At 40.6% G+C, this 20,486-nt stretch overlaps 4 protein-coding genes across 6 annotated transcripts in view; 2 read left to right on the top strand and 2 right to left on the bottom strand.

Annotated features, from left to right (window-relative positions):
• The first annotated feature begins 3,033 nt into the window (after nt 1-3,033).
• On the top strand, nt 3,034-7,999 carry grhpra (glyoxylate reductase/hydroxypyruvate reductase a). The gene is made up of 9 exons (XM_023275712.3): nt 3,034-3,281; nt 3,612-3,742; nt 5,042-5,114; nt 5,200-5,316; nt 5,430-5,518; nt 5,700-5,801; nt 6,550-6,685; nt 6,866-6,996; nt 7,126-7,999. Exons 1-9 carry the CDS (start codon nt 3,196-3,198, stop codon nt 7,245-7,247), a joined length of 987 nt encoding a protein of 328 aa, XP_023131480.1. The 5' UTR covers nt 3,034-3,195; the 3' UTR covers nt 7,248-7,999.
• A 61-nt stretch (nt 8,000-8,060) lies between these two features.
• LOC111572168 (zinc finger and BTB domain-containing protein 5-like) lies at nt 8,061-10,726 on the bottom strand. Its single transcript, XM_023275720.3, has one exon. It carries the CDS (start codon nt 10,311-10,313, stop codon nt 8,316-8,318), a length of 1,998 nt encoding a protein of 665 aa, XP_023131488.2. The 5' UTR covers nt 10,314-10,726; the 3' UTR covers nt 8,061-8,315.
• Nucleotides 10,727-12,104: 1,378 nt separating this feature from the next.
• tomm5 (translocase of outer mitochondrial membrane 5 homolog (yeast)) lies at nt 12,105-13,573 on the bottom strand. The gene is made up of 2 exons (XM_023275724.3): nt 13,359-13,573; nt 12,105-12,446 (listed from the first exon to the last, which is right to left on the bottom strand). The coding sequence occupies exons 1-2, from the start codon at nt 13,477-13,479 to the stop codon at nt 12,412-12,414; spliced, it is 156 nt and encodes a 51-aa protein (XP_023131492.1). The 5' UTR covers nt 13,480-13,573; the 3' UTR covers nt 12,105-12,411.
• Nucleotides 13,574-15,508: 1,935 nt separating this feature from the next.
• frmpd1b (FERM and PDZ domain containing 1b) overlaps nt 15,509-20,486 on the top strand; it is a 29,419-nt gene continuing 24,441 nt past the window's right edge. For all 3 annotated transcript variants that reach the window (XM_023275719.3, XM_023275718.3, XM_055016322.1), the window contains exon 1: nt 15,509-15,740. The gene's annotated coding sequence lies outside the window, so the exon portion shown is untranslated. The remainder of the gene's footprint in view (nt 15,741-20,486) is intronic.

Raw genomic sequence — 20,486 nt, 5'->3', positions numbered from 1 at the left:
ATTTTATTTTATTTTATGTTGCTTTCATATATTATGTTACCTTCATTTTATGCCTGACTCTAATATTCTGTATTGTCTTGTTGTTTACCCCCTTGTTATTGAACACCCAGCTGCTGCAGCAACAGAATTTCCCTCTGGGGGTTAATAAAGTCTGTCTAAGTCTAAGTTTAAGTCTAAAAACAAACAACAAACAAAATGACTGTAAAAGTCTGAGAGGCCTGCACAGCCACTCTCACTCATAGCAGAGTTTTCTCTCATAACAAACACCATGATACTCTTAATTTATTTACTTGTATTTTAGTAATATGCTGGTTTTAATTACATTCTTAAATCTTGCGTATAGTTGAGATTCTTTTGATTCCTTGTTTAGATTGTTCCATAAATTGACCACTTTGACAGAAATGCAACATTCCATGAATTTGGTCCTAAATCTTGTTTTTTTAACTTCATTATTCTATTAATAATACATTGAAAAAAATCCTTTAAGATAATCATAAAGGCTATTGTAGAGGGCAGCTAGACTTCCTTGTTTTTTTGTTTTTTGTTATTTTTGAAGTTTTGTCATCCATGAGGTTTCCTGAGTTCTCAACCTCATTAACAACCCAATACTCACATATCTCCAAATGATTGTGAAGACTCTCAGGATTGGTATCATAGAGATCTGTACTGTACAGACAGTTGTACAGGTGTGGCAGGCCAGATTAACCCCCCTGTTCAAGGTACACCCAGGTATAAACTGGCCAAGGCCAAAGTATACCCTGGGTATGCTCTGGTCTGGCTTTGGTCAGTTTATACATTGTGACACGTAAAGATTAAGCATATTAAACTCTTGCTTGTTAAGTTGTTTAGTTTTATGAAAGTGTATTTTTTACAAAGAGTTATACTTGCAAATCATTATGGAAGAACATAACTGAAATGTCACTGAGCTAATTACAATAGAAAAAGTTCAAATCAAAGAAAAACTGAATTGAACATCAAGAAAAAAATATGCTTTAAACAAAACACTATCAAAGAACATCCACATGGGCTGGTGTTACTTTCATTTTTGCTGTATAATAGATTTCAGTACAATGTCTCTTTGTATTATCTTTGATCTTTGACTTGATCTGTGCTCCATAAATCAATCCCTATATCATCATAATATGTCTTTGTATTTTTGTCTACATATGTGATGTAATCTTGTTTCCCATGTGGAATATTTTGGCTTGGAGAGGTATATTTTGGACTAGGCTATTCCAGCCTCTGGGGTATAAACTAGCCTAGGCCAAAGTATACATGGGTATACTTTCTGTACAAGTCATTGTCATCATTGTGTTATCCTTCTGAAGCAGGTTGAATGCTGAGTCATGAGGGTCTGGATCTTCTGTGTTCATTGTTTTGGAGTGGTTGTTTAGTCTCATATATATATGATTGTGAAACTGCCAGGTGAGGAATCTCAGAACTGCATTATAAGTACATATTTGATAAATGGTGTCCTTGATCCATCCTGTATTTAAAGATTGGCTGTTCCAGTTTAACATAGATGTCTTCCTTCACTCCTTTTTTGAATCATAATGTTTTTCTGTACAAGTCATTGATGTCTTTAAAGGGAACTGGACTCCTGAGTCCTGAGAGGCTGAATCTTCTGTGTTGTGGATTGTTGTTTAGTCTCCCCTATTTATAGGTCTGTTTACAATTTGCCACACTGGACTGCACATACAATGTTTCTCAGCTTGTGTTTGGGTGTTTTTACCTCAGGGTTAATGGCACCAGGGTATTTTGTTTGGAGTAAATCTTTCTTGCATACTTGTATAGTTTCATTATTTAGATATAATTATAAATGATCCCTAAAATAAGATCAGAATCAATCAGGTTTTAACAGGACATCAGACAATTTTTTTCACTGTTTTTCCACATATCTGACCTGCATGACTGAGATTCTACACAGACCTATTCTTTAGGATTTTAAATTGAGTTTAACCTTTTAAAGAAGTGTTGGAAAGCATTATGCTATTATAAATGATGTCCGTGTTTTTTGCAATTCAGACAGAGAAACAATATTTCACTCTCTACTGCGATTATTCAAAGACACGTAGAAAAGATAAATTCAGACTTGCCTTTATTAATCACACAGTGAGGGAGAGCAGTGTTATAGTAGCAAAGGGGATAATGCAAACATGTAGGAGACATAACTACTCATTCTTCCATATATGGAAATTCAGATGTTGCAAGATATGTATGACTTACAAATAAAATAGGTAATAATGAAAAAATGAATGTATTTGATGTGATGTTATATTTTGTTTTCAGAGTGGTTAGCTGATGAACTTAAATGACATGGCAAACTGAATTAAATATCTAGAAAACAAAAAGGCTATAGATGCTTCAAATATTTTCAAATAAAATAAGTTTTAATGGACTCAAACAATTAAGTAAACTGTAAAATAGATAGATAGATAGATAGATAGATAGATAGATAGATAGATAGATAGATAGATAGATAGATAGATAGATAGATAGATAGATAGATAGATAGATAGATAGATAGATAGATAGATAGATAGATAGATAGATAGATAGATAGATAGATCAAACCTTTATTGATCCTGTAGCAGGGAAATTTACAGTCTAACAGCAGCAAATCAAAAAATAGTTTGAATAAAAAGAGCAGCACACAACGTACACAATGCATAGATATAGATATTTTCTCCTTCTAGAAGAAAAATACAAATATTTACAGCAAAATTTCTATGAAATTGCACAGTGTCATTATACACATTTTCATTGAGTGGTTTGTAAGTGGGTGAATTGAACTACTGGGAACAGGCTTGATTGTACAGATTGTACAGAAATAATAATCAGAAAAGATATCAATGTGTGATTTCTCAACTTTCACATTGTCATGGTTTTAACTAACCTTTATGCTACATCATAATAAAACTCCTGACATGTAGTTATGACTTCTGTTACTTCATCTGGCCACCTCTAGGAAAACTTCTGGAGGCGCCCCTGCTCCACGCATGCGCACTGTTCTGAAGCCGACCACTTCCTGGTATGTAAAGGAGCGTGTGAAGTGTAGTCTGATCACTGAGGGCTGCAGAGGTTGAAGGTTAAATGCAATAAGTTGCAGGCCGAACACTGTGTGCAGACGACCGGCCTCTCCTCAGAGTCTTCAGTCCGAAGAAGGCTCACCGTCTCCCCGGTTGTTAACGTGGGATGCAGGCAGTCGGTAAACTCATGAAGGTTTTCATAACGAGACGCGTCCCACCGGAGGGGATGAAGATCCTGTCAGCTGCTGGAGCGTACGAAGTATTTTGTAAACTACCTCGCTGTCGTTCCACACAGAACAGCAGCATTTATCAACTAACTTCTGTTATATGGCACTCTGACAGTGTGTTATTTTCATTTCATCCACACTGAGTCAGTGGACGTGGCTTCATGTTACACTCTTCTCTGGCCAGCAAGCTAATTAGAGGCTGTGAGGACTAAAAGTTCAAGTGCAGCCACCTCAGGCCACACTCAGCCTCCACTACAGTCGCTTTCCTCTGAGCTGAACTAAATGACAGCCTCTACAAGTCAGACTGAATGATGCCACCTCATGCTTTTTCTCCTCTCTGTCTCCATGGAAACAGGTGTGAGGTGTCTCAGTGGGACTCGGATGAACCAGTACCGAGGACGGAGCTCCTCAAAGGGGTCCAGGGGGCTCACGGTCTGCTGTGTCTGCTGTCGGACAAGATCGATGCTGAGGTTCTGGATGCTGCAGGTGCTCATCTCTCTCCACTGATGTCAGGACTGATTAGGACGTGTGTTGTCACTACACTGAATAATCAGTCAGTTCACATTAAATCACTGGGATGATCGTCTTATGTGGCTTTACAATAATGCTACACTATAGTTCAGATGTTTAGATTGTGCTTTTTATGCCAATACGTTCGTCTGTCAGCTACACAGCAGTATGAGAAGTATTTACATCCTTTGCTCAAGTAAAAGCACCAATAAAGCAATGCAAAAAGTCCCTAATTCAGTAAACATACAGAAGTAATACCAACAAAATCTTGTTAAAGTATTACTGCAAAAATCTCAATGTCTTTATGCAGTTTTATATTTAAGGACAGTGCATAAATATGAGGGCTCATCAGATTATTTGTGGAAGAAGAACAATGAGAAAGATACATAAATGTGTTTTCAGTTTTTGATGAGATGCTGTTTGAATATTTATTGAAATGAAACCATGTGAGAAGTTTAGAGGGAAAAGTCACTGTTATGGTGGAGATGTTAACACTTACGTACACAGACTACATGCTGCTGTTTGTAAGACGTCAGAGTCCAAAAATGTGAATGCCACAAGTTTAGTCTTTCACAAGAAGTTGTATTTTAAAAGCTTGTTATGTTATCTGTTGTGTAAAATCTTTAGCTGAAAAGTAACGAAAGCTGTCAGATAAATGTAATAGAGTAAAAAGTATAATATTTCCCTCTAAAATATAGTGGAATGGAAATATAAAATAGCATAAAATGGAAATATTTAAGGAAAGAACAGATACCTCAACATTGTACTTGAGTAAATGTACTTAGTTACTTTGCTGCCATAGGTGGTGGTTACTTTGCTGATTAAGACGTTACATACAAAACGTAATCATCCTACATACGATATATAGCATGTGACACCATTTATGCAGATTAATCAACAAAATAGTGTCATTTAGTTACATTTAGCTCCATCTTGACCTACTACAGCTGTAATATGCTGCTATTACAATAATGTACCATTAACATTAATCCAGTAATATATAGTAATAATGGAGGCTGTTTGTCTACACAACTAGTGTTCAACTTTAGAATACTTTCACACTAACTGTTCTGCTACCTTTGCTTTAATTAAAAGTAGTAATACAGACAATTTAAACTGTGAGTCCAGCTGTGGTTATTTTCAGTATGGATTAATTTACTGATTATTTTTAGTTGGCTGTTCGATAAATCCACCATTTGCATTAGCTTCAAATAACAACAAATCAAAGAGTAGTTACAGCAAGTACAGTACTTGTTTTTGTGTCTTTGATTTCAGGGCCAAACCTGAAAGTCATCAGCACCATGTCTGTGGGATTTGACCACATGGCCCTCGATGAGATCAAAAAACGGTGAGCTACAATCACAGAACCAAACTTCCACTGGTAAGAAGTCTTGTTATATGCCTTCTTAGTTATACTGTTGTGTTTTCACCAGTGGTATACGTGTTGGATACACTCCGGACGTCCTGACTGATGCCACGGCAGAACTGACTGTGGCTCTGCTGCTGGCCACCGCTCGCAGATTACCAGAGGGAGTGGAGGAGGTCAAAAAGTCAGTTACACATTTACACTACTTAATGTCTGTGGTGTTTGTCTTTCTGTCACTTTTTAACCAAAATGCTACCTTAAATTAACGATACAATCCTGTGTCTCTCTTTCTCTCAGTGGTGGCTGGAGCTCATGGACGCCTCTCTGGCTGTGTGGTTATGGTCTGTCTGGCAGCACTGTAGGAGTCATTGGACTGGGACGCATAGGTTCGGCTCACTGTTATTGCTTTATTTCCTGTAACATCGTAACTTCATTATGATTAGCTATAAATCATAGTACCGCATCCTGCTGCTATGCTATTCTGTCTATTAAGCAAGGTGTCATGTGATTTTCTTTCTCACGTTTAAGGCTTGATTGTAGCTGAATAGTTGATTGGTGTTTGTGTAGGTATGGCCATCGCTCAGAGACTCATGCCCTTTGGAGTGAAGAGGCTGCTGTACTCGGGGAGAACAGCCAAAGCCCACGCTGCTGAGGTGAATGGAGAGTTTGGTAAGAAAAAGTAGACAACTGGGTTTTTCTCATCTAAGACTGGGACTTCAGGGTGTGACAAATTGGCATTTTCCCTTGACTTGTGTGGGTACTACAAAATGCATAACATACTATTGAGCTTGAAAACATCCAATCAAGGCTTTTTTAAAAATCATATATAAAACAAGAAGCCTAACGTATTCAGCCACCTGAAGTCATTCACTACTTCAATCTAAAGGACAAGTTTAGGAATATTCTCCTTCAAAAATATCAATTTCAACAAAGGAATTTCTTTTTATAAGCCTGTATTAACAAATGTGTGAGCGTGATTGGTCCATGCACAGTAAAAATAGTGAGTCTGTTTTCTTATTTTACAAAAAAAAACATTAAACTGTTACTTCAGACCATCTGTTAAACAAAAATAATGTGTATTATGCTCGACTAAATTAACTCAATCAACAAAACTGGTTTTATATATATAAATACAATTCTGAATTGTTATCATTTTGCACCGGGGATTTTTGTTTTGGGCTGCCTGAATCCTTTTGGGAAGGGTGTGGAAAAATTTCTGTATGCAGGAAAACAACCCTGAAAGCAGATGCACAATGAAAGGGAAATGATCAAAAGATCAAAAGCACACTGAGTCATAGAAGGCAGAGCAGGAGAAGCTGAAGATCTTATTGTAATGAATTGTTTTGGTTTTTAGATCTGCACATTTGATAATGTGTTTCCTCCTTTACTCTATTGTGCTCTCCTCTCTGTTTGACAGTTCCTCTGGACACACTTGTGTCTGAGAGCGACTTCATAGTTGTTTCCTGCTCGCTGACACCAGAAACCCAGGGCCTGTGTGACAAGGCTTTCTTCAGCAAGATGAAGAACACAGCAGTCTTCGTCAACTCAAGCAGGTAGACCTCCAAAACAGCACGGAGTAGTGTGTCCGTTATGGGTGAAGCATGAGATTTGAAATATACTTTGCACCTATGGACTTTTTTGTGGTAGTAAACCATCTTTTTGAGTCTTTGATACCAGCTATGCCTGCTATGAGAATACATAGGCATAGAAATATGATGAAATTTGTGTTTTAGGGGAGCTGTGGTGAACCAGGAAGATCTGTACCAGGCTTTGACCAGTGGACAGATTGCTGCAGCTGGTCTGGACGTCACAACACCTGAGCCACTTCCAACAGACCACCCACTTCTTACACTGAAAAACTGTGGTGAGTAGAGAAGCCATTACAAATGTACATGTTTCTTGACCTATTTTACCACTGTTTCCTAACTTGACCAAAAAAAAAGACCTTAAATTTGTTTTGAAAAGCTATTTTCTGTCCCGTCTTATCTTGCAGTGGTGTTGCCCCACATCGGTAGTGCCACCTACTCCACAAGAGGTATCATGTCGGCATTGGCAGCCCGAAACTTGCTGGGTGGTTTACAGGGTACAGACATGCCCAGTGAACTCACCTTCTAGAGCCTGAAACTGAGCTGCTGTGCCTACTCCCTGCTCTGGAGCTGGATGGATAACAGAGAAGAATAATGTCCAGATGGAAAGAATACTGACATAGCTCAAACATGTTTAGGTACATGTACATTTCACATCAGTGTTAGCTGGAGAGATTCATTAGATTCTGTTACATTTAATACTGAATTACACTTTTAAAGGTAGAATCTGTGATACTAATTCAACACATTTTTTTGTCTGATTTAGTGAATATCCCCTCATGGTCCACTAGCTGTCCACTGAAGTGGCTCAGACTGATCTGCACAACACTATTCCAGTATGTTCTGTTTGTCTGTACTGGTGCAAAACAAGACAGATAGTACTATCTAAATATGTTAACTAGCTAATTTCAACAAACTTTCTCCAGAACTGCAGACTCCACCTTTAATGCGCTTTTTTGAGGTAGGAAACACTCAGTATTCCAGTTCTTGCTAATGAACAGACTCACAGCACTCCATAAACCCTGGTAACTGCCTTCTTATTCTCATGTGAAAAACTGCATAAACCATTTCTCCTGCATTTTAAATCACTCTTTCAAAATAGAGTCATCAGTTGCTCATCTGTCCCATTCGAAATGTAACATTTGCCATGTTAACTTCACGGTCTGCACTTTATTCTGCTGTTAACGCTCCGCGTTTGCTCTTACTAAACAGTTCAACACTCCAGTTTTGTATGTCAGATTTTTCTGAAGAATAAAAATAAAGTGAAGTTTAAAAGCACAACAGTGTGTTTTCACGTTTTCTCATGCTGAAAATGTAATGTCCAAATTAGACTTCTAATCAATAAAAATGGTCAAAAGTATAATTTATTGTCATCACATTAGGTGCAATGGTCATTCTTTGAGATCATTCTGACTACATTTTATGTTTAATTTTATGGAATATTAAAAATAAAACAGCAATGTTGAAGACAGAAAAAGCTAAAGGAAAAAAAACATAAGAAAACAGACTTTAATTTCATATCACACAAAAAAGAATTGGTTGTTTTTCTGTTGATAAATAAGTTATGTTAAGTTGTGTCTTCATCCAGATCCACAGGTCAGAGCAGAGAGTCTGGGAAGGACTGATCATCTTTCCAGTTTAGACACGTGTTCTTGGAGTGTTTGTACAGATGGGAGGACTGGCTGAAGCGTTTGCCGCACTTTGGACAGGGATACGGCTTTTCTCCTGTGTGGACACGAATGTGCTTCTTACAGTCAGTCAAGTTCATGAAGGTCTTACAGCAGATTTTGCAGGCGTATTTCTTCTCTCCCTCCACCAGCAGCACGTGGTCCTGAGCAGCTGCTTTCTTGCACTTGGACAAAACGTCCTCTGAAGCTCTAGTGAGAGGTGTTTGATTAGTGGCATCTCCCACTGATCCAGAGGAGGAATCTGTCCCGGCTTCTGATCCGGGCGGCACTTTGGGGGCGATGCGACGAAAGGTTGTCGTCCCTGCGTTTTTCCCCGCCCTGGAGGGTTGGACGAGGGAGGCTTCCAGACTGAGGCCTGGTCTGATCCCACTCAAAAACCCCGCCAGTGAGTTCTGGGTGGGCTGGAGGATGATTGTGTCGCTAAAACCAGGGCTCTGAGTTGGGAAAAGCTGCTGCAAGGGGACAGAAGTTACAGGAAACACAAGAGAAGATGAAGAATCGGAGGAGTTGGCAGAAGAGGCGTTTGCTTCCTCTGATTTTTGTTCACCTGTGGGTTCAGGAGCTGCAGGAGCATCACTGGCAGCAGCGGCAGCAGCAGTAGCAGCAGCTGTGAGGCTCGCTAGACTGTCTTCTTCCTCCAGAGCCCCCATCACGCTTTCACTACTGGGATTGAGGAAGCAGGAAAAGGCCAAATCAGACAGGCTGTCCAGGCCTTCACCATCTACTGAGTCCTCACCCAAATCTGCAGCTTCTCTCTGTGTGTCTGAGTGAAGATCTGTGCAAAGCTGTAAAGAGCTAACACCACCCTCTGCTGGGGAGCCTGTCACCATCTTCTCATCATTTAGCTGTGCATCCAAATTGTCTGCAAGTGGAGACGGAGGAGAATTATTTGCTAAAGTGGCCAAATCTGGGGAATACGAGCTCAGATTTTCCTTTTTCACCTCAATCACTGGCACCTGAGGTTCTTCTACTTCTTCTCCCACCTTTACTTTGACCACAGTGTCTCCATCTGTATCATCACCCCTCTCCCTCACACCTACACCTGTGCTGCTGTCCGACTGGCTCGGCAGCTGGATTTCCTCCGACTCTCCTTTGGTGGCTTCGTATTTCTCCTCCTCTTCATCATCTCCTTGGTTTTCCCAGAGTCTGTCAGTCATCTTTAAGCAGTCTGGGGACAACAGATCTCCATCCTTGGTGCTCACGGTGCTCCTGGTCACAGTGGGTGAACACTCCTTGTAGTTTTCTCCATGCAGCCTGCAGGTTCTCTTCCTGTCGCTGGGCTTGTCCTCGTGTGATTTTCTTTTACGCCTCACAGATGATGCTCCTCTCTGCACCTCGCTGTCTTCATCCCCTCCAGACTGACTCACCTCCACTCCCTCTTTATCAGCATCCTCCTCCATGGCTGATGTGACCTGTTGCTGTGAACTGGCTGCTGCCTGGGAAGACGGACTTTGCTGCTGCTGCTGCTGCTGCTGCTGCTGCTGCACTGACCTCCATCCTTTAGGCGGTGAGGAGGGGAAGTTTCTCCTGGACAGATGGAGCTTGCAGGCTTTAACCACAGCATTGAGGTGGAGATGCGACGCCGCCAGCAGCACATCCATCACATTAGAGGCCCTAAGAGAGAGGGTGGAGGTGTAAATCATGTCCAGCAGGGTGGAGAAGGCCTCTGGGGTCACCACCTCTGGGTCTAACTCCATCACATTGGGGCCCCTGTCAGCTCCTGGATCTCCAACCTCCTCCGTGGAGCTGAGCAGAGCCCTGAAGTGGGAGCTGCAGGCTGCCAGGATGGAGCGGTGAGCCTGGAAGGTCTGACCTCCAACCACCACCACACAGTCGCACAGCTGAGCATGGAGGCGCTGGTGGTTGAGCTGCTTGAAGATGTGCTGGAAATGACCTGGAAAGTCCATCACGGCCGGTGGAAACTGTTATGTAACGCTGAAGATGGTATCTTCGAGCATCGGTGGTTAACCTGCTCTTCTGATCCACATCAGTTCAGCTTAAAACAGCCTGTTAGGCCACTTTTCACTTCAGAGTACCTCCAGTGTGATGATCAGCGGTTTATTGTCTGCTGTCGCCCGGCTTTTCTAGAGATGCTCCGGAGTGTGGGCGGGCCTGGTCCAACAAAAACACCGAAAGATGCTGAACAGATCCGGGCTTTGTATTCAAGAGCTGAAACCGATGTCCTCCTCCTCCTCCTGCGGCTGGTGTTGATAAAGTTAATATCAAATCGTTATTGTCACAGATCCAGTTTACACAATCGCCCGCTTTAGCATCCTTTGTCGACGCCTCATCACTTGCTGAGTCTCATCAGTCTTAGACAACATCGCCCCCACGTGGTCATTTTGAGGAAGTGCAGCCTCATTTTCAGTCATCCAGGTCGCTGTTACCCTAAAACTTTCAGTAAAAAGCAACTGGCCTTACGTTCTTGGTTTGGTTTCACCTCTCATCCAAGAGATATCCCAGAAATGTATTTTCACTCCCACAATAACCACATGACTTGAGGTGACATTATTTATCTGAGGCTCCGAACTGAAGAAGCCTCCAGTTGGTCTATTGTGTTTTACAGAAGCTTTTACTGAAGCTCTTGGGAAGTTTAGAAAGCAACATTTTTACTTGACTCACACACTTTATCAACAATTAAATGCTTTAATTATGTCATTTTTAAGGGACTTTCCTTTTGAATTTTTTAATTGTTATTGTGTGTCTTCATCTTTTATTTTCGTAAATGAGGCCTAAATAGCCCAATGTACTCCAAAGGTTGAATAAATGAATATAGTCACACGTGCGAAAACGTAAGGACACACAATGAGCCGTACAATGGAAAATGTACAAAAGGTTCATGTGACATACTGGGAGACACAGAGACTTGCTGCTTTAAAAGTGAACTGCCCAAGAAAACGATGAGGTTGTTTTCTTAAGCTTCACGTGTCGCTCTGCCTGCTCAGAAAACACTGCACAAGGTCCTAAGGACAAGGTGACAACCCATGCAGAATGCAGATTGTATGAGGATTTGATGTGAATCTTGGAATATAAATGAAAAAATGTCTAACAAAATCACTGCAGCAGAGATGTGGTTTTACAGACACATGCTACGCATGACTTATACGGACAGAATAAGCAATGAAGATGTTTTAAAACACAAATTATATTGAACAAAATTAGGAAATGGCAATCAACATTTTTGAACACATCATAAGGAAAGAGACCCTGGGATATATTATCACAAATGGAAAAATTAATAGGAAGAGACGGACTGACATCATGGCTACACATGGAACAAGCAACAGTCACAATTCAGAAAGCAAAAGATCGTATTAAACGGAGAGAAATGATCGCCTATGCTGAATTGCATGGCACTTGATTGATTGTTGAGGATTTGATACACACATGGCTTGCAAAAATCAGGACATACAGGATGAAACAACACAGGAAATGAGAAGAAGAAAAGCAGATGGTGACCAGGATGCTGTGTGTCTGTAGATTCTCAGTTGTCCAGGTCATGGTAATCCGAGAAGCTTGATTTAAGTGTCCAATTGCTTTTTACTGAACTCATAAGATGTATGCTGGGTAGTATCACAAATGATCTACAAGTGCTCAGTTTCTTCTCCAATTTGCTAGTGGTAGTCAGAAATTTGAAATATTTTCAGTAAACTCTCAAACACTAAGAGTTGAAAAACTTCACACTAAAACCAACAAAATCAACATTGTATAACTTTATTGTGTGAAAGCTGGCAGACATGCTATCAGACACAAACTCTGCATTTAACAAAGATCACAATATGTTGAATTTCAAAAAAACATAAAGGCCAACTATAGTTTACAACATCAAACAGAACTGAAAATAAGAACAAGCCGGTTTCTCCAGTGCAGCAGCGGTGGACAAACATTGGTCATTTTCCACAGTGACGCTGTGATGGCCCCGGCTGTCTGCTGGATGGAGATCCATGCCGTCTCTGATGCAGTGAACTCTCAGTGGATGGAGGAAGAAGAGACCAGCTGCTCCACTCATATGCTGTCCAGCTTCTTTAACACATACGGAGCTGCAAACACAGAAATTATGTCATATTAAGGCCATGTGAAGAGATTCAGTAAAGGTTTTGTTGCTAACAACTGCTTAGCATGTGAATTCAGTATGGTAAGTTCTATGACGGTGGTAGGTAGATGCTGTTTGTATATCACTCCACAATATACTCTAGGTTACAGTTTTAAGGTAATGAGCTACATTTTTGTAAGATTTCCTTTACTGCCTAATTATTACATGAACAACGTGACCAATAATATCCAAAGGGAATCCAGTGTCGCACCAAAAACTCATTGCTTCTTGATAAAGCTGTACTGACCAGTTTCTATATGTCCACAACTGCTTTTGTCTGGATCAGTCATAATCATATTGCGCACAAACAGACAGATTTATGTTTTTTTAGGGTGGATTTTTTGTGTCAAACTGTAACATTTCTTGTGATTCAATAATTGTGCTAACAGAAATGTTTGCAGGTCAATCAGGCATAACATTAAGGATATTTACAGGCAGTACTATTATTACTAGTAATGTGTTTGGTATGTCTAATATTCTTGTTTAGACTGTAATTAACGTGAGTTATGAATGGGTTTTACGTAAAAACTAAAGAAATTATCTCTTTTTACCATAAATATAATCCACATGAATAGAGTGAAGTCTTGCTGATTTATTAAGACCATTTCAGTCACACTTTTTTGGGCGAAAAACTGTTTTATACGAGTTGAACTGGTTCTGTAAAGCTAATTCAACTGGTAAAAACAACAAGACTGGTTACAATGCTGCATACAGAGCAGGTACAATAATGCAGAAATTATGATTTTTGCCTCCGATGTCAATCAGGTTTCGACAGGTGATCATTTTGAGACACAACACCTGAACTGGAAGAAACGTGTAGTAAAATGGCTAAACGTCAATGTCATCTGGCTGCACTCACTGGCTCTGAGGAGGGCGACGTAAATCAGAAAGTTTCGTAAAGAAGAGATGACGTCTTGTCGCATTTTCTTCTTCATCTCCTCCGGGTCCATTTTAGGTCCGAGTCCTTCCAATTTAAACATTGCGGCTGTGGATTTTACTCGCTCTTCTCTTCAGTGTTTAAAATACAGGCGCATCGCATGGGCGAAATAATCCAAAGCGGAAACGCGTAACGGCGGACGTAACGACGATGAACGGCGGCCTGGGAGGGACAAGCTGCATGAAGGCACCGAAAAGCGAAATGTTACGTGGCAGTTTAGGATAGTAGCTGTCTTTAGCATCAAAATTATGCCTAGAAGAGGTTGTGAGAACGCGTATAATTTAAAAAAAAATTTTTTTTTAACTCTTTTAGTTCATCTGACATTTTTAGAGTGTATTTCTTATATTTAGACTATTATATCTGGCTGAATTGCTGCTAAAATTGTCTGTTTTCATTTTAGTATTTGTAGACTGTGTACATCTTTGCTCTGTTAATATTAAGACAAATTAAGACAAAAGACAAGAAAAATAAAAACATTCAAAGGATAAAATGCAATTAAGCAAATTAAAGTGTTGATGAAATTAATAAAAGCACAGGAAATTTAGACTGGATTTAAAAAAAATAAAACTGATTCATTTGAAGCAGTAGGGGGAAAACAGCTGTCTTTGGCTTACTTTTAAAACTGGCTAAATTTAGACAAATAATTTCATCCATTTTTTTTTCAATAGATAAAATCTGTAGGCTAAAACAATAAAACATTGTAGAAAGAAACGACAAATCCCTTTTTGTTGTTGTTAAAATACTCATAATTCAAGCTTTTTTGGAAAGGCCCCACTGGAACTACATTATAGGCCCAGCTGGAACCGTTAGTGATAATTTGGTTCAAAACTAATTCATTTAGCAACAAGCGCCATGAAAGACTAGGGGGCTCATGAGAACAGTAGTAAAGCAGGACTTGCTTTGAAGTCATTGTCATCTGAGGGGATATGGTGAATTTGTATTGCTGAGTTCCAAGAAAATAATCAAATTACCACAAGCCAGCTGACATACAATGAAAGAGGCCTTGGGGGCATCTGGGGCTCTGGGGTAGTTTTCTTCTTCTCCCAGTTTGTGCCCTGTTTCTGGACTATTGGTTCTCAGAATTAAGGGTTAAATGGAAGTGACTGGATTCAGTTTAACTGAGTTGTCAAAGTACAGATCACTTGAAAACTGCATTAAACACATAATACAGTCTGAAATAAAATGAGAAAATAAAAATGTAAAATAAAATATAATCATGGTCCTGCAGAAAAATCACACAAAAAATATTTTTTAAAAAACAAAAAAAAATGACATTAAAAGAAAATATTCCAAGTTCTTACCACAAATATAGAAAAACAAGAAGCATCGACATTAAAATACAACCTCCTCCTAATGAATAATATATTTTTAAAAGAAATTCTATTAAAAATAAAATATTGCAAGCCCTCCAAAAAAAAAAAAAACAACAACAAAAAACTTCAAAACACACAAAAAAATAAGTAAAGCTTGCATCCTGAGAGTTGTTGGAGGATTTTTTGTGGTTTTCATTTATATTTTTGTACTGTGGCAACTTAAATTAGTCAGGTTAAGCTCCATCATTAATAGCACTGTAAAGTCTTAGCCTCATAATATTTAAATAGTAAAGGTAAAGTTGAATTTTATATATTTTTTGTAGAGTTTCAATCCTGAATATATACAAATGATTCACCATAAATAACAGTGTAGGGCCTTAACCTCAATATTTATACTTTTTAGGGTAATTTTTCTTACTGGAAAGCACTTTGGCTCACATACTGCTGTTGTAAATTGACTTGGAAATATCAGAAATTAACAGACAGGCTGTGAACTAGATCATAAAATCAATTATCAATATATTTTTTAATAGAGATTATTTGGTAGCCGATACTTTCGGATGTGGTTCACAAAAACGAGAGCAAGAACTGAGGGGGGAATCCGAAGTGAGCCGACAATTAATGAATGAATAATTCCTGAATTATTCTCATTTGATGTGAGTGGCTGACCTTACGGAGGAGGGGTGGGGGTTTCTCCGAGCAGACAGCGATGGATGCTGGGAGGAGGGAGGGAGGGAGGGAGGGAGGGGGTGGTGGCTTATTCCTGAGCTCAGGGCCGAGGATTAGGCAGAGAGCAGCCCCAGTACGATGACAGCATCCAGCACGTAGCCAAACCCCCCGCACTCCAACATCACCAACATCCTCTGGACGCCGCGGATACCTTTTATTCCCCACAAACCGACACCGTCTCCCCCGAAATCCTCCGCATCTTTCGGGGGGATAAAAACCCCCTCAGACCGCCGCTCCGTCCGACTCCTCCTCAGACCACGAGGTGAGTGTAATTGTCGTTGTTTCGCGGTGTTATTGTCTGATGAAGGAGCGCCCAGACTGGATAAGGAGACGCCGGCACCTTGCGTCCGGTGCTTGCGCTCGTATTTCTGCGCTTTAAATGAATAACTGAGCGGATGGTCATTGTCACATCGCCTGTAGGCTACACCCGGGTCTCTGTTTGAGGGAGGCGGTGGAGAGATTTAAATCCGATTACGATTATAAAGGAAGCAACAAAAGACTGACCTTTTTTTCTTTGTTTAGCCTCCTGTGTTTGTCGGCTGCGGCCACTGATCAAACTTACCAGTGTAATGGGAAATATTGATTATTTTACGGGCGTTTGTGAACCATTTATGCGCGCTAGACACGTCGATGTGGTCAGTTCTCACAACCCGGGTTTACTGGCTCATATAAATATAATATATAATACAGAATTAGGCTTGAGGCGCACACTAGCCATCTTTGAATCACATTTAATTCGCAAACAGGTATTTGGAGATCCATGCGCAGTGAGATCAGCGTCACTGGCTACAGATTGCAAATGCTCGGACTAAATCCTGACGGATCAGGGGGATGCCAGGAGTCTGGGTAGTAAAACACGCACATTGTGAATGGGCGTAGGCGATGTGCAGCCGTCTCCTCCTTTTTTTTTTCTTTGCTCGTATCCTTTGGCCAGCAGCTATCGCCTCTTGCATGCCGTGCCGTGCCAGGCATGACAACACAACTAGACCGGAACAATGCGTTTTGCTGTTCTGGGGCCTTTCATTTAATGCATGACATGATTTAATATGATCGCGGCTCAGACATGTGTGATTCCGCAGCCTTCACTGTGCATGGGTATTTTTTTATATATTTATTTTTGTTAATAGCAACATATGCTGCTGAAAATGGTGCGTATTTTGGAGAGTAGAAAAAAAAACAGAAGCAGTGGATGCTCGGTGTTTTGTGCCGCCTGCGCTGTGCTCCGCTGCGGGCTTTGTGCTGTGACTCAGGGATGGACGCTGCCACATGAGATGGGAGTTGCTGCTCGGGGTCACTCAGCCAGAGGAGAAACGAGACGGGCAGAACTTGCACATCAGGAAAGACTTGATGCCTGGCTGCATTAGCTTCGGTCTGCTCTGCTGACTGCTGCTCTGTCCCACTTCACTGCAGCCAGCCAGCCATCCTCTGCCTCCTCTCTGCATCTGTAGTCTCAGCTCCATGTCTCCAGGCCACACTGTGTAGCTGGAGCTGGTGTTTGCAGCACCAACACTCTGACCAATGCCTTTAATAGTTAAAGAAGTCATATTCATATTGCTGCTGCCACTGGAGGCTGTTAATTGATCAATTCCGTTAAATAATGGGTCAGGGGTTACATCCATGTGTGGTGGTGGTGCAGGAGATGGACTGATGGCTGTATATTGATTTATTTAGTGGTTGCATTAATGCGCAGTTGAACACAGTTGGGGTATTGTAGCCCACATGTGTTTTTTTTTTCTTCCTCAAACTGTACCAGTGTTACTCCTGCAGAGAAAAACGGAGACGTGACCTCATTGATGTGACAGCTCCATGGTGATGGCACAGTTGACTGGCAGCGGTGCCATAATGTAGGCCAACTCCATTAATGAGCATATAGCAGAAAACGTTTTGAGGCTGAAGCGCACTTGCCTCAAAACACTATAATGTAAATCATCAGCTGTCTAAAACCGGGTCTTCTGTTCTTGCCTGTATTATGAAATATTAAAAGTCTTGCTCCAAGTGGTATTCCAGAGTCCAGAGGACTATTGTAGCTCCTGGCTAACCGATTGCCCTCATATTACTTAAAGATAAGGCCTCTATTGTGCAGTTTTTGAAGGAAATTGGCTCAGACACTGAGGCAGACTTTGCAGACTTGCAACATCTATCATCCTCCAACATCCAAAGGCCTTCCTTAGACATCAAGATCTTCCCCTCTCTCTCTCTGTCTTTCTTTCTGTCTTTCTCTCTCCGGAACCATCAGAAACCGTTGACAGAGATCTGTAACACAATGCAGCGTACTATTAAAAGACCCATTATTTAATAGTGCACTGGGGAACACAAGCCTTGCCAGGTCGCTGATGAAAGGGGAAATGAAATGAGCAGCGCATGGTGAGCCCTGTCTTCATAATGCTAATGGAATGAGCTGACACACTGAATGAAGAACAGAAGATGTAATTATGTCTGGAAGACGTGGGAAACAGGGACATAACCGACTAAACACAACAAACAACACTGACGATCGACTTAACACGAGCCACCAAACTGTTGTTTGATAGTTGACTGTAAAAGTCATATTTTCCTTTTTTGGTGTCTTTGATAGGCTTATGTGTAAGCACAGAAAATAGAACAAAGCTCATACCGTCACCGTATGAAATCTGTCGTCCTTAACTACACAAATGCAAAGACAACAAGTGAACAGAACTTAATGAAATCACAATAACTTCTCTGTGAAGCAATACATGGGCACAGTGGTACTTTAGAGTCAAATATTAACTGCATGCTAACATGTGCACAGTAACACGTACCAACATTTATCAGATATAATGCGTTCATCATATAAATTTAGCATGCTGGCATGCTACTATTTGCTAATTTTGCACTAAACACTTTGATTTGATGCTAGTTCAAGTGTTAGGGATTATTTGAGGTCATCCTGAGACATGATGTCTGTGCCAAAATTTATGGTAACCTATATATATATGTGTGTGTATATATATATGTGTGTGTGTGTGTGTGTGTGTGTGTGTGTGTGTGTGTGTGTGTATATATATATATATATATATTAAAAAAAACAGTGAATGTACAAATATTTGTGTCAACTCATAGCAGGTAGATGCTTACATATCTTACTGGATAAGTAAAAAAAAAAAATACTTTGACTCAACAGATGTAGACTGAATGTATAAGCCTGCCAGTAGCTGCACAGCTTTCTCCTCTCCTTTTCCTATCTCTGTTACCGTTTTTAAAATCAAGCTCCACGCAGCAGCCTACCACACATAAAATGTCAAATTTTGTCGAAGGTTTGGATTGTGCAATAAAGCAGCCCTGCCAGCGTTTTCTTTTTGTGTAATTTTAATTTAAATAGAAGTGTGTGCCTCCCTGCGCGCAAATGTTCCACAAAAAACAATTACCCCCATTAGTAGTTAGAGTAAAGACTGTTTCAATTCAATTCAATTCAATTTTATTTATATAGCGCCAATTACAGTCAAATTGTCTCGAGACGCTTTACAGAACCCATATGCCTGACCCCCAGAGCAAGCCAAAAGGCGACAGTGGCAAGGAAAACACCCTTTTAACAGGGAAAAAACCTCGAGCAGAACCCGGCTCTAATGTGGGGGGACCCATCTGCCTGCTGGCCGGGCGGGTTGAGAGGGACAGAAGAGGTAGAGAGGTAGAGATAGAGGGGTAGAGGTAGAGATAGAGGGATACAGATAGAGGGGTAGAGATAGAGAGGTGGGGGGGGGCACAAGGACCATAAAACACAGCCACACATCTGAAGCATCCAGCATCCAGCTCTGGGACCAGGGACACTCGGAGAAAGGACACAGAAAGAAACAGAGTGAGTGTAATGCAATAATGGTATATATAGTAAATACATAGGTAGTTAGAGAAGGGCTCAGTGCATCCAGAGAGGTTCCCCAGCAGCCTAGGCCTATAGCAGCATAACTAGGGGCAAACTAAAGGGACGTCAAGAGGGGAAGTCAGTTGTGCAAATGAAAACACCAGCTCACCCCGTCAGGGTCACCCAGTCAGCCCTAACTATAAGCTTTGTCGAAAAGGAAGGTTTTAAGCCTGGTCTTAAAAATAGAGAGGGTGTCCACCTCCCGAACCCAAACTGGGAGCTGGTTCCACAGGAGAGGTGCCTGATAACTGAAGGCTCTGCCTCCCATTCTACTTTTAGAGATTCTAGGAACAACAAGTAAGCCTGCAGTCTGAGAGCGAAGAGTTCTGCTAGGATAATATGGTACTATCAGGTCTTTAAGATATGATGGAGATTGGTTGTTAAGAGCTTTATATGTCAGAAGAAGGATTTTGAATTCTATTCTAGATTTAACAGGGAGCCAATGAAGAGAAACCAATATAGGAGAAATATGATCTCTCTTGCTAACTCCCGTCAGTACTCTGGCTGCAGCGTTTTGGATCAGCTGTAGATGTTTCAGAGAGCTATTGGGACAACCTGACAATAAGGAATTACAGTAGTCAAGCCTAGAAGTAACAAATGCATGGACAAGTTTTTCTGCATCACTCTGAGACAGGATGTTCCTGATTTTCACAATATTTCTCAGGTGGAAAAAGGAAGTCCTACAGATTTGTTTTATGTGCGAGTTAAAGGACATGTCCTGGTCAAAGATAACACTGAGGTTCCTCACAGTAGTACTGGAGGCCAATGTAATGCCATCCAGAGTAACTATATGCTTTGAAAGCAATTCTCTAAGATGTTTGGGGCCAAATACAATGACTTCAGTCTTGTCTGAATTTAGTAGTAAGAAATTATAGGTCATCCAGGTCTTTATGTCCTTAAGACAATCTTGCAGTCTAGCTAGCTGATTAGTTTCATTTGGCTTCATAGATAAATACAATTGAGTGTCGTCAGCATAACAATGGAAATTAATACAGTGCTTCCTAATAATGTTGCCTAAGGGAAGCATGTATAATGTGAACAGTATTGGTCCTAAGACAGAACCCTGAGGAACTCCATGATTAACCCTAGTATGCTCAGAAGAGTCATTGTTGACATGCACAAACTGGAACC

This window comes from Amphiprion ocellaris, chromosome 13 (genome assembly GCF_022539595.1).
Source record: "Amphiprion ocellaris isolate individual 3 ecotype Okinawa chromosome 13, ASM2253959v1, whole genome shotgun sequence".
In the NCBI taxonomy this organism is placed as follows: Eukaryota; Metazoa; Chordata; class Actinopteri; family Pomacentridae; genus Amphiprion; species Amphiprion ocellaris.
The sequence above is the reverse complement of the archived record's forward strand: the minus strand, read 5'-3'. Positions and strand labels throughout refer to the sequence as shown.